Here is a 14,704-nt window from a genome sequence, read left to right as displayed (position 1 = left end):
TGAGCTGAAGTCAGACGCTTAACCGACTGAGCCACCCAGGCGCCCCTCTAATGGCTTTTCTTAACACTTTTAACTTTTATGACCATTTCTTCTACCACAATAACAAAAGCCAGTATCTCATCCATACTACTGATGAGATAAAATAGGCAAAAGACGGGACTTAGAAGCCAAAAAAGAAAAGCCAGCAAAAACCTGTTTTACAAGTAAAGAGTCATCCCTGGAATTATCTAGAACCAAAACAATGCTGAGCGTTAGGAAATTGTACGGGCATTTTCACATGTTCTTGGTCAGAAAAAGAGATTAAGTTACTCTCAAACTATTGAGAAACTGAGAATAATTATATTTTCTCTTGGGATGTTTACAAACTTATGCTCTGATCACTTCCCCAGTGTGTGCTGAGGTTTTCTACCTTTTCATTTAGTGATAGTCCTGTCAAGGTCAAACGGTAGAGAAAGTAGCTTGAAATGTACTTGGGTACTTGCCAAAGCAACCTTGATGGGGAGGAGGGTCTTCTTCAAAGCCCACTAGAATATTTACAGGAATGATCACCCAAGGTGGCTCTGAAAAATGGCTCTGAGGTGTAACTATTGCTTCATGTGTTAAGTCTTGAAACAATATGAAGCTAAAACACGAATTTCAAGTTCTCAGTTATAGTAGGTATAACGCTTTCTCCTGACACCTGGATCAGAGGTGCCCCATCGTGGCTGTGATAGATTGTAGGTTGTGCACTGTCCACCACCACTACTGTGGCTGAATTGCTCACTGTCCTGCCCATTTTTCATTAACAGGTGACTGTAGTTACCATGTCGTAATGTGGGAAGTCTCTCCTCGGAACTGAACAGTGGCTATCCTGTTTTATTGCTCTAAACCACTGGTTCTCAACCAGGGGTGATTTTTTCCACCCAGGGGACATTTGGTAATGGATGGAGACATTTTTGGTTGTCACACCTGGTGGTGGTTGGGGGGTTAATTTCGACTGGCAGCTGGTGGGTAGAGGCCAGGGAGACTGCTAAGTGTGCACAACACAGGCCCTTACAACAGAGAGGTATCAGGTGCAGACGTCAGAAGTGCCGGGTTGAGATACTGTGACCTAGAAGTAGCAAGGCCTTGCTCTTAGCCTTTGTTCCTCGAGAATCATTCTTTTTTTTTTTTTTTAATTTTTTAACATTTATTTATTTTTGAGAGAGAGAGATGGAGTGAGAGCAGGGAAGGGATTGAGAGAGAGGGAGACACAGAATCCGAAGCAGGCTCCAGGCTCTGAGCCGTCTGCACAGAGCCCAATGTGGGGCTCAAACTCACAAACTGTGAGATTGTGACCTGAGCTGAAGTCGGACGCTCAACCGACTGAGCCACCCAGGCACCCCAAGAGTCATTCTTTTTTTTTTTTAACGTTTATTTATTTTTGAGACAGAGAGAGACAGAGCATGAATGGGGGAGGGTCAGAGAGAGGGAGACACAGAATCTGAAACAGGCTCCAGGCTCTGAGCTGTCAGCACAGAGCCCGACGCAGAGCTCGAACTCACGGACCGTGAGATCATGACCTGAGCCGAAGTTGGACGCTTAACCGACTGAGCCACCCAGGCTCCCCAAGAGTCATTCTTGAGAGTAATTACCATCAAGGATACAGGTTGTATCGGTTGTGCAATCTGCCAGTCTGGCTAGGATGACTTCCTTATCAGTGGAAAGTGATGGGTGCGTAAATCCTCCCAGGTGGTGCCCCAAATCAACCTGGCATATCCCCCATTATGTAGATAGCCAGTCTCCTTGATTTGCCAGCATCCACACATCCTTCATGATCTTCCACACACTGCTTTCTTAAGATGCTGACATTCTTATTCAGATTATCTTTCACTCCCGGTGCCAAACGCTTCACATTTTTCAGCTATTAGAGTCTTTTATGACAGTATTTTCTTTTCGATCTTGTAGTTTCTGGGTACTTCTTTTAATCCCTTTAACTATCATAATTGCCATTTCCAGATCTGGCTCTGCCTGACTTCGGATTATGCTGTTCTTATCTTGGTTGCCCTACCTGTCCGTCCCCAGGTGAACAGTGACCACAATCTTCTGAACGAGCTGAGGCCCAGTCAAGGGTGGACAGACAGACGTATCTCTTATCTCGCTGTGGTTTCATTTTTCTGCTTGTCTGCCCTGGTCTGAGCTTGTTTAGAGGAGTGCAGTGCATCTCAAGTCCCAGGGAGCTCTGGTCCGTTGCATGGTTTCTGAGAGACAGCTGGGCACTACCCAGGGTGCAGTCCCCTCTCCCTGTCACTGGAGTACTTCTTGTTCACATCTCCCTGTGCAGATGGATAAGGCAGACATTAATAATTCATGTCTACAAGTGATGATCCTTCCTAGCCTGGGACTCCTTTGTCTTGGCGAAGACACCTTGGTGAAGAGAGACCTGATGGTGAGCCGGGAGGGAACTGGATTACTAGAATGATGAAGACAGACTGAAATTGGCCAACAGTCAGCAGCTCATTCACTTTCGGGGCTCTTTGTACAGATTGATGTTTGGACAGTGCACCCCCAGAAATACTATTTACTTACCTTTATGTTCACGTGACTCTGTAGGACTCAGAGGTCCTGTTTGTGTTTGTCTTCATAATTAAGTTTATTTTCAATGCATGGCTGGTGCGTTGAAATCAGGATGCAGCGTGAAATACTCTTCCTGTCCTCTCTGGAGAGAAGAGGAAAGGAGTATTCTTTCTGTCTCTCGGTTATAGATAGATAAAGTTGTGCCCAATAGTAATGGGACAGGAAGTGATAACTGGCGCCTCCTGTCTAATGTGGTGGGTAGCAGATAACTGCACGTGTGGAGTAGTGTTCCTTGTAAGGATTCTGGGGCCTTCAGTTACATTGGTTCCAGCCGAAAAGCAATAGGGTTTCATTTGTTTTAAGTCATCTAAGCATTATTCTTCCTCAGGACTGACTCGGTTTGTCTGTTACACTGTATAATTATCATTGCTGTGTATATATTGAAGAGCATTTCACATGTTTTGAAATGTAGTATTGAAATGACTTAAAACTGTCACCTCCTTAGTTTTAGTTTTAGGATGCAGTTCTTGCTAATTCCTTCTCTTCCTCTCTGATCCTAATAATTGAAGTCAGTAATTGCAAAACAAACAAACAAACACAAAAAAACCCCACAAAAAAACCACAAAAAAACCCAAACCGTGTTTTGGATATCACTTTTCTTCAGGATAGTTATTGGTTTCAGTATCTCACTATTTCATTAATAACTATTTTCATAGCATAATTTTAACATGTAGTCTTTGAATATTATAAATTCTAAAAGATTAAAGAAGAAAATTGGGAAAGGGATTAAAAGAGCTCATGAAACTCTACTGCCCTTGTAATCTGATTACAAGAACTCTACGTATAGAGTTTCAACTGCAAAATTGTTCCAGATTTCCTTTCTTTTTCCTAATGTAGCTTATTAGTTTTTAGTCAAATTATGTATAAATAAATAATTATTCTTTATCTTAGAAGTGAAATCATTTCTTAGCTCCACAGAGCACACTTTTCTTTGAGGGGTTGGGGAGGGGCAGAGAGAAAGGGAGAAAGAATCTTAAGCAGGCTCCACGCTCAACACAGAGCCTGACGTGAGGCTCAATCCCGTGACCCTGGGATCATTACCTGAGCCGCAATCAGGAGTTGAATGCTTAACTGACTGAGCCACCCACATGCCCCCGACAGAACACACTTTTAGTGTTAGTCAGACTCTGTTTCCTTTCTAATGGATGCAGTAAAGGTAAGTACTTTATTCATAGATTCCATGTGTAAATCTAAAGCTCTGTGAACTAAATTTCTTATCAAGTAACACTTTGGTTTTCCGTTTCCATTAACAAGTCTCTTTAGAAAATCCGAAGTTATGGGAAAACTATTGCTACTTCTTATTTTGCTAAAACTAGTAATGTGTCTTATCCAGGCTTTTCTTAAACTCATGATGAGTAAGAGGAAGCCAGGCTCAGTTAGTATTTAGCACCAATGGCCTGTCACAGAAAGGTCTGTGCAGAAATAGGATTGGTGTGTGGAGAGAAACGTAGAGATAAATGCAATGTCTCTTGTGTAGTTAATAATAAAATTTCATTGTTGAACCCTGACCTGAAAAACCTGTTTTCTTTAGTTTAATCAAGAAATAAAATGAGTTCCTCTAAGAGAAGAACCTATGTTAGCTATTTTGTAACACAGAGTGTATTTTTTTTTTCTCTTACTTTTTCTGTTCTAAACTTTGAAATCAATGAGCTTGGAGAAAATAAAATCTGTTTTTCAAGGTCCTGCAGAATATATGTTTGTAAATATATTTTCATCCATGGCTGGTAATGAAAAGATAGTTGTTTTGTTGCTCTCTTAGAGTTCACATATAGGTGGCAAAGATTAGGAGCTTTTCTGCTGAGGCCACAAGAAGAAACAGATCTAAGTTGTCAAAGAAGAGCCTAGATCAGAAGAGTAAGAATGTCATTGGCCATCATTGTTATGAGTTGCTCCTTCTTAGGGAACGTACCATCTCCTCTAAGGATCTGGTTTTTTTTTTTTTTCAATGTAGTTAAGTTTTTTAAGCTTATTTATTTATTTTTGAGAGTATGCACCAGAGACCATGAGTAGGGGAGGGGCAGAGAGAGGGAGAGAGAGAATCCCAAGCACACTCCGTTCTCACAAACTGGGAGAACCTGAGCTGAAATCAAGAGTCGGATGCTTGACTGAGCCACCAAGGTGCTCCTCTCCTCTGAAGACCTTGAGGATTGTTTAGATGCAATCTATCTGAAATAGATAATAGATGTAGGTGAATTTGCATGGGAATCCATCTTTTTCTAACATAAATTTTCATATTAGATATATGTAGATGTTTGGTAAATCAATGAGTGAATTAAAAAATAATTTTCAAATACAAATGTCAGAATATGAAAATGGTGACAGAAATCGGGGTCCCAGCTCTAATGTACAAGGAACATTTTTTGTTAAAGGTTTCTAGATTGGAACCAGTGAATTGAATCATAAGAGATTAGCAGAAACAACAAGTTTAAATGGAGAAAGCACATGGACCTTAATTAGTGAAACTGCCAATCGATTGCCTGGTTCTCCAGTTGTTCTACTGTAAAAATATCCATAAAGTAGGATAGGATTATTATTAATGCCATCACTAGTGTCATTAATAGAGGTCTTTTAAAAAAATTTTTTTAATGTTTATTTTTGAGACAGAGCGCGTGTGTGAGCGAGCGGGGGAGGGGCAGAGAGAGAGGGAGTCCCAGAATCCGAAGCAGGCTCCAGGCTCTGTGCTGACAGCACAGAACCTGATGTGGGGCTCAAACCCACAAACTGTGAGATCATGACCTGAGCTGAAGTTGGACACCTAACCAACTGAGCCACCCAGGCACCCCAGTATAGGTCTGTTTTCAATGTAAGTCTTGGATCCTTTGCTGAAAATGCTTTCGGGTAGGTATTTCACTGCCTAATTACTTTAGTTACCTGTTGCTGAGTAGCAAACCACTGTAAGGCCTGATGGCCGGCAGCAACAACTGGAGGCATTTGGGTATCTCTCGGATCTGTGAGTTGACTGAACTCAGCTGGACATTTCTTCTGGTCTCTTTTGTGCCATTGCAGTTACATGGCCTCTGGGGCTGGAGTCATCTAGAGTCCCTGCTGGGGTCAGCGGGGCCGGGCTCCTCTCTTTCCCTTGTATAGTCTCAGAGCCTCTCCTTTCCACATGGCCTCTCCACAATCTCTCCATCAGGCAGACTTCCTACTTAGTGGCTTATGGATTCCAAGCAGGAGGAAACAAGCTACCAGACATTTCAGAAATGAAGCCTGGTCTGGCCTCGTGTAACTTCTGCATTCCGTTGGCGAGTGCAGGTCACTGACTTACTCTGTTACAGCCTGGGAGGGGACAAGGGCATGAGGCTAGATTTGTGGGAGGCTATTTGTAGAGATGAACTACTACAGTAATATGCCTTCAGATACTTTGTTTCAGACTGTAATGTTAAGTATGTGCTAATGAGCTGAAGCTCCAATTCTAGGGGTGTTGAGGTTCACTAAGCGACACTTTCTGCAAGTATGTGGTCAGCAAGCAGGGCAGAAGAAGGACTGTACTGCAGAGGCTGGTACTATGAGCACATCACCTATTTCAGTCTTGACCAAAACGCGGCCGGGTAGTCAACTGTCTCCTATTTGGGGAGGGACATCTGGCTCACAGGGCAACTGGGCTTCCCTGGGCAGGAACTTGGTGTGGAGTCCCTCTTGCCGGTTCTGCCCACCCACCCCAGTGTCTCCAGGAGGGGAGGGGGGAGCACTTTCTGGGGTGGGGTTAGTGCTTGTAGGGTGGGGAAGAGCTCTCCCATTATCCTCTTTGGCGGTAGAGCTATACTTAGTGAATATCCACCACCGAGATGTCAGGGACCTTAGAGATCATCAGGTCTAACCTCTGACCCATAAACTTCATCTCTGTCTTCCTCTAGCACTGTCTTCAGCAGGCTAGAAACAAAACTCTGCTTTTTTTCCATGAAGTATGACAAACAATTGCTTCTTTAGAAACCGTCTTTTTGGGTAAGTGTGCATGGTGGCATGCAGACTTCCCAGGCCCTGATTCTCACCTGGCTGTTGTTGCAGAACGTGCAAATAGAAGCATTCACCAACTGAAATGTGCCCTGAGAGAAGGTGACGTCACCGTTGGAGAAGATGCTGCGGGTCCCAGTGTGGAAAATGAGGAAAATGAGGAAAATGAGGACGCTGGGACTGCCTGGCATGAACTGCGACACAGCCATGCTGGTGAGTGTGGATGGATAACAGCCCGGGTCTGAATGACACACAGAGAATATTCTACATCCCGTACAGTAAGAACTCCAGTCCACCCTTTGCTCTACTGCTAGGCTTTTCTTCCTCAGACACAAACCAACTACTATAATCCTCTTGCTTAATATTTTGTTAATGTTTATTTATTTTTGAGGAAGAGTGCCAGTGGGGAAGGGCAGAAAGAGAGGGAGACACAGAATCCGAAGTAGGATCCAGGCTTTGAGCTGTCAGCACAGAGCCCGACACGGGGCTCAAACTCACCAGCTGTGAGATCATGACCTGAGCCGAAGTCAGACACTTAACTGACTGAGCCATGCAGGCGCTCCTTAATATTTTTCCTTTAACTTCGTGATGCCTATAGGCTGAAGTCCCAATTCCTTTGTGTGTCTTAGCAATATTTTCTTAAGAGGCTCCAAGATACCTCTTCAGCCTCATTTTTCTGTCCTCCTCCCAGCCACCCATCTTGCAAGGCATGTTCTAGTGCATACCAACCTACTGGCCCTGCTTCTATGCCCTTGCATAGGCCACGCCCTCCAAGTGGGATTTTTCGGACCCTTTTCTGCTTGGTAATCTTCTGTTCATCCTTCACAGTGTTAGCTCCTCCATAAAAACAGGCATGATTGGGGCGCCTGGGTGGCTCAGTCGGTTGAGTGTCTGGCTTCGGCTCAGGTCATGATCTCGTGGTTCGTGGGTTCGAGCCCCAGGTCGGGCTCTGTACCGACAGCTCAGAGCCTGGAGCCTGCTTCAGATTCTGTGTCCCCCTCTCTCTCCGCCCCACCCCTGCTTGTGCTCTGTCTCTCTCTGTCTCTCAAAAATGGATAAACATACAAACAAATTAAAAAAAAACAGGCATGGTTAGGCGCTTCCTCTTCTTACGGCACTACGTGTAGCTGCTGCTCTACATGTGAACTTACTCTATCGTCTTGTATCTGTCAGTGGATCTCTCTTGCTCGGTGGATTCTTAGCTCTTACGTGGTAGAGATTTTCTCATGTTTGCCTTCGGATCCCCAGTCCATGGCACAGTTCTTGAGGCCTATAACATGTTTAAACAATATTTGTTACGTGGATGGAAGCATGGATGGGTGATGATAAGCCTCTGCAGTAAGGCTGATGAAACCATTGTGTTTGCTCTCCAGTTAATCAGCTCAAAGCTTTGTTGCGCCAACAAGCAACTAAGGAAAGTGAGGTGTCTCCATCAAGAAGGCGAAAAGTGTCCCCTCTGGTAAGTCTCAACATCTGCAACCTGACAGGAAGGAACATTGTCTCTGTGTTTTAACTCCACAATGTCATTTCAGTAGTACATTTTGTCGATAGATTCTGAGCAAGACATTCTAATAATGTAAAGCATTGAAAGGAATTATCTTTCCTCTGATTATTTTGGCTGAAGAAGAGGCAGAGGGAATCCTGAGTTTTAAATCTATTGTGTGCTTGAAAGATGTAAGTGAGGAAACAGTTTGGAAAATTTACTTTGCAACTCTTAGCAAATATAAAAAAAGGAACAATATATGGAAAAGAATTGCCTTTTTTTTTTTTACAGGCTCCTATTGATATCCTATCATTTTTAGAATTTACTTAATTATATATCTAGCTGTCCTTTGTAATATTTGTCTATTTTGAATGTCAAAGCCAAAGTATGTAATCTTATTCTGCATTTTTAATTCATGCATTAAAATACATGGTTATAAAATTGCACAAAATGAGAAGCTATATTCTATTTTTGTTTGAAGTTGTTTTTTATTGCTATTGCTTTAACAGAGTGAATTATTCCTGATTGAGGCAGTATGATACACTAAAGCCTGGGATAGATGTGAGGGAGGGAGAGGATTTGGCCAGATTTAAATGGCCAAAATAACAGTCTAGCCTTTAGGTGTATCTAAGGCCTACTGTGTACTTTCTAGAAGGATATTGTGTCTCCCAGGGTTTCTGTAACAATAAGATAAGAGTATATATACTTAAAATTCTTTATGAACCTGTGAAGTGTGACACAAATAGAACATGTCATAGTAGCAATAACTACCTTGCATTTTCAGTGTGTGTGACAGTTAGATACCAAGGCTATATGCTAGAAACCATGGAGACACGTCACTTTCTCTACTCACAGCCGAAATGTCATAACCGTACCCCTATATTAACACTTCGTTCCAGCCTGACACATACCTTCATGCTTAATTCCCACTCTGGAGAAATGTACTACATATGCCTATTCAATATTTACGGCTCTCAATTATAATTTTAATACAACATTTCACCATTAAGTAAATGTATTACTGTTGCCACCTAGCTTCTAGAATGCTCTTAAGTAGACAGGGTGGAGTACTTTCAAGTCTAGTAGATGAAGTTGCTGTATCTGTTGAATGCTCAGACACGCTGATTAGCATTTTAAAGCTACAAAGCAGCAGCAGGATTGAACCTGGAGAGTGGGAGGAGCCTCATCAAGAGTATCATCAGAGCAGTATGTGCAGCATGTACGTTACAGATGCACAGGTCTGTGTACATGGAGCCACGTGGAAGGATGCAGCTCACGTTCAGAATGTATACAGCCCACATGGAACGATCATAAGCCACAGTAATAATAAGCAGCTTTTGAAGGTTTAGATCCACTTTTATTTGTGAAGTTTATTTATTTATTTGGAGAGAGGCAGAGAGAGTGCGAGCGGGGGTGGGGACAGAGAAAAAGGGAGAATCCCGAGTAGGCTCTGCATGGTCAGCGCAGAGCCCAGTGAGGGGCTCAAACTCACGAAACCATGAGATCATGATCTGGGCTAGAATCAAGAGTTGGACGTTTAACCCACTGAGCCCCCCAGGTGCCCCTAGGTGCACTTTCATAGCCCGTATGCCATACTGGAAATAAGGGGCTGTATGGACAGTGAAATTGAGACACGGTTGAGAAGGATTTTATGGCTTATATTTTTGAAATGTGGATATCCAGACTATAATAAATCCTTCAAAATATATACAGGTGATTTTATTTTCTACAGAGTATTAGCTTGTGTTTTTGTTTGTTTGTTTGTTTTGTTTTGTTTTTACACAGACTTTCCTTTATGTGCCCAGAGTGATACTTAATTCTTATTTGCCATATTCTGGACCCATTTCTATTAATATACCTTTATTATAATGAATCGCTTTCTATTCACAACAGATCATCCATTTAATTAAAGTTATTTTGATTTTTAAATTTCTTAAATGTTCCAAGAAGCAAAACTCTACTTAATTATTCTGCCGTGAGAGCTGGTACTTTGTTGTCGTCAGGAATTTCTGCCAGACTGAAAAATAGTGACTGGGTGTCTGATCTCAAGCTTTCTCTGGGTTCATCTATCTGGTTGACACTCATCTTCCCTTCCTGACTTCTTCTTTTCTTTACAAAATGTCATGGAATGATAAATGATTCTAGAAACCATTCTATAATCATTTTAGGAGAAAGTAGGATATATATGATATTAAAGTCAATTCAGGAATGCTGCAGGAGTACGCAGGAAGTCTCTTCTCTGGACTCCCGGTGCAAGGGAGCTCTTGAGTTTTCTCCAGTGTCTGCTTTAGCACTCTAGTCTTGGAGGCTCTGTGCCCCAGACCAGCAGGGTCTCCAATTGCCTTGAGTCAAAACTCAGAAACCACGTTTGGCTAATGTACTCCTTTGTAGAATTTTACCTCATTGACCCACCTGGCGGCAAATGCTTGTCTGAAGAATCCCTTCTTCCGGCAACTGTTCAGTTTTAGGCAGCAGTGCTCTTGCATGGCAGTTTCTTGAAGGGAGTTGTCCTTTTATCTCAGCATTACTGAGTGGGACGTCCCATTTCCAGATGGCTCTAATGGGCAGTTTTTCCCAAGCCAATTAGACTAGTCCAGCATTCTTCCACTTGCCACTCTTTTTGTAACCACTTCCACTTTCCATCTTTAACACATGATATTGGTATCCTTGAATCTTATCTATATGAAATTTATAGGATAGAGAAATGAACACTATTGGCCACATTGTGATCTCCTCGATGTTTATATGACATCAGTACTAAATTGAGTATGGAGGCAGTATTACCTGAGTCTCTGCTAAATCCAAACATGCTTAGTTTTTGTTTGTTTCTTGCCTTAGAGGGCGTCAGAAGATGAGGAAGCCAACGTGCCTACCATCCACAATCTTGTTCCGATCATCAATGACCAGTCTCAGTACATTCATCATTTAGAGGCAGAAGTCAAGTTCTGCAAGGTAAGTTTCTCATTAAAAATTTAAATGTAACTACATTAAAGTTTATATTAATGATACCTTATGTGAAAATTTGCTATCATTCGTCTTCATGTGTATTGAGATACATTTGACAATTATCACCCTTACATGATTGAGGAGGCTGATGTGTTACAGGGGCTTCCCAAGCCGGGGAATGATACTCCTGACCATGCCATTTATGATTGCTTAATTTCCCAGCCCATAACTATGTCTGATATTTTGATAATATGCTCTCACGTTTCAGAGTTTTTGCTTTCCACCCCATGTTCTTTAGCCCAGCTGATGGCACATTCTTTGGGACAGTACGACCGGTCAGTCATCTTCCCACCTTGTCAGCCTACTGAGCACTGGTGCAGAAGCAGGAACTATAAACTGCAGACCAAGTCTATTCCATTGTCAGGGTGAAGGTTCTTCCCTTAGCTTTGAATAAGGATGGCTCGTTAGCCATTGATAGCAATGATTGAGAAACCAAATGTGTCCACTACGGCTTAAAACACCAGATGGTTCTATTGCTCAACTGTATGCAGTTTAGTAGTGTCACTAATGCCATTGGAGCTTTTCTGCCTTTCCAAACTAGGTTAGCATTTTAGTTTTTCTTTTTTTTTTTTTTATTCATTACCAATGCATCTTGTATTATATGTATAATTTTTAAATGTTTATTTATTTACTTTGAGAGAGAGAAAGAGTGCACCAGCATTGGGGACAGGCAGACAGAGAGGAGAGAGAGAGAGAGAGAGAGAGAGAGAGGGAGAGAGAGAGAGAGAGAGAGAGAGAGAGAGAGAGAGAGAGAGAGAGAATCCCAAGCAGGCTCCATGCTGTCAGTGCAGAGCCTGGTGCAGGGCTCAGTCTCACAAACCGTGAGATCATGACCTGAGCCAAAATCAAGAGCCAGATGCTTAACCGACTGAGCCATCCAGGAGCCCCTCGTGTATTATTTTTTTTACATTCTGGTTACTCTTCCAAGGTGAAAGTTGATATGTGCCTTCAGAAACCTTTAAACATTTCATTGTCTTGACTTTACAAAGACGTTCCTGATTTTAGCAGATACAGTCATCATTGCACAGTGCTCTTGGATTACCAGAAAGGCTGAAATAATGTCCTAGGACTCATTCCAGTAATAAGCTCCTGTTAATCACTCAGATGCTGTGGGTAAAACTTAAAAAATATTGTAGCGGAGATAAAACTTCATCTCTACCCTCTTAGAGTTTACAGCTGGGACTTAGACTTAAATTAACATAAGGCAGATTAACAGGATGAAAGTATACACATTTGTTTTTATTGTTATTGAAGTATAACTGACATACAATATTATATTATTTTCAGGTGTACAACATATTGATTGAATACTTCCATATATTACTCAGTGCTCAACACAATAAGTGTAGTGACCATCTGTCACAATAAAACATTATTATAATATTATTGACTGTATTCTTTGAGCTATACTTTTCATATCTGTGACTTATTTATTTTATAACTGAAAGTTTATACCTCTTAATTCCCTTTATCTACTTCATTCATCCCCTTACCCACCTCTCCTCTGACAACCACCTCTCTGTATTTAAGAGGCTGTTGGTTTGTTTCTTTATTTTGCTCTTTAGATTCCGTGTATAAGTGAAATCATATGGTATTTGTCTTCCTCTGTCTGATATATTTCTTTTTTTTTTTAATTTTTTTAACGTTTATTTATTTTTGAGATGGAGAGAGACAGAGCATGAACAGGGGAGGGGCAGAGAGAGAGGGAGACACAGAATCCGAAACAGGCTCCAGGCTCTGAGCCGTCAGCACAGAGCCTGACGTGGGGCTCGAACCCACGGAGTGTGAGATCGTGACCTGAGCTGAAGTCGGACGCTCAACCGACCAAGCCACCCAGGCGCCCCTGTCTGATATATTTCACTTAGCATGATACCCTCTAGGTCCATCCATGTTGTCACAAATGCAAGATCTCATTCTTTTTTATGGCTAAGTAATATTTTATGGCTAAGTAATATATGTATATATATGTATATGTATGTGATTGTGTATGTACACATACATATGTATGTATACACATACACACACACGCACACGCACACACACACACACACACACACACACACACACACAGCCTGCACATCTTCTTTATCCATTCATATATCAATGCACACACTTGGTTGCTTCCATATCTTGGCTATTGTAAATACTGCTGAAGTAAACAGAGATGTGCATATATCTTTTTGGATTTGTGTCAGTTTTGGGGGCGAATACCCAGCAGTGGAATTACTGGATCATATGGTATTTCTAATATTAATGTTTTGGGGAATCTCCATGCTGTCTTCCACAGTGACTACACCAATTTACATTCCCACCAACAGTGCATGAAGGTTCCCGTTTCTTCATATCCTCATCAACACTTGTTGATTCTTGTCTCTTTGATACTAGCCATTCTGACTGGTGTGAGGTGATATCTCATTGTGGTTTTGATTTTTTTCCCCCCTGATGATCAGTGATGTTGAGCATCATTTCATGTGTCTATTGGCCATCTGTATGTCTTTGGAGAAATGTCTATTCAGGCCCTCTGCCTATTTTTAAATCAGGTTATTTATTTTGATGTTGAGTAGTGTAGGTTCTTTATAAATTTTGGATATTAACCACTTACCAGATATATCATTTGCACATCTCTTCTCCCATTCTCTAGGTTTCCTTTTTGTTCTGTTGGTAATTTCCTTTCCTGTGCAAAAGCTTTTTATTTTGGTGTAGTCCCAATAGTTTATTTTTGCTTTTGTTTCCCTTGCCTGAGGAGACATATCCATAAACGTGTTGCTAATAAAAGAGATTACTGCCTATGTTTTATTTTTTAGAAATTTTATAGTTTAAGGTTTCACATTCAGGTATTTAATCCGTTTTGAGTTTATTTTTGTGTATGGTATAGGAATGTGGTCCGTTTTCATTGTTTTTCATGTAGCTGTCCAGTTTTCCTAACACCATTTATTGACAAGATGTCATTTCCCTATTGTATATTCTTGCCTCTTTTGTCATAGATTAAGTGACCGTATAGGTGTGTTTATTTCTGGGCTCTCTATTCTGTTCCATTGTTCTATGTGTCTGTTTTTGTGCCAGTACCATACTATTTTGACTACTATAGCTTGGTAACATGGACACTTTAACGATATTTATTCTTCAAATCCATGAGCATGGTATAGCTTTTCTATTTGTATCTTTTTCAGTTTCTTTTATCAGTGTCTTATAGTTTTCAGAGTATAGATCTTTCATCTCCTTGGTTTAACTTATTTCTAGGTATTTTATTCCTTTTGGTGCAATTGTAAATGGGATTGTTTCAATAGAAGTTTTATGTGACATGGGAGACCTCATAAGGAAATGATGTCTGAAAGAAATGGCAAAACCTAAATGCTTTTATACGTTGAACAAAGAGAGGCAATGTGGAAACATAACTAAAATATATGGGGAGGTTAAAGGAAGATGAGTTATTTTAATGAGGTCTGTTTGCACAGATGCCTCTCAGCCTCCACTCCCTGTCTCTGGTGATAAGAATGTTTCTTTCCTCCTGATACGGGGAGGCCATCTTTCACATGGGAGTTTTCTCTCCTGCTTTCAGGAAAAAAAGGGGAAGTCAGAGCACTCTTTTTGTATTTTCTGTTTTTCAAGTGTCTTTAGCTCAAAATAATTCTTATTCCAAAGTGGCATATTTTGAGGTGGCAGATT

At 41.3% G+C, this 14,704-nt stretch overlaps 1 protein-coding gene across 11 annotated transcripts in view; it reads left to right on the top strand.

The window, feature by feature from the left end:
• SDCCAG8 (SHH signaling and ciliogenesis regulator SDCCAG8) overlaps positions 1–14,704 on the top strand; it is a 251,378-nt gene that overhangs the window by 5,939 nt on the left and 230,735 nt on the right. For all 11 annotated transcript variants that reach the window (XM_042976936.1, XM_042976940.1, XM_042976937.1 and 8 more), the window contains 3 exons: positions 6,604–6,762; positions 7,923–8,008; positions 10,871–10,984. In XM_042976936.1, coding sequence (XP_042832870.1) covers positions 6,604–6,762; positions 7,923–8,008; positions 10,871–10,984 — 359 coding nt within the window. The remainder of the gene's footprint in view (positions 1–6,603; positions 6,763–7,922; positions 8,009–10,870; positions 10,985–14,704) is intronic.

This window comes from Panthera tigris, chromosome F3, assembly GCF_018350195.1.
Source record: "Panthera tigris isolate Pti1 chromosome F3, P.tigris_Pti1_mat1.1, whole genome shotgun sequence".
In the NCBI taxonomy this organism is placed as follows: Eukaryota; Metazoa; Chordata; class Mammalia; order Carnivora; family Felidae; genus Panthera; species Panthera tigris.
This window is presented reverse-complemented; position numbering and strand designations above follow the sequence as displayed.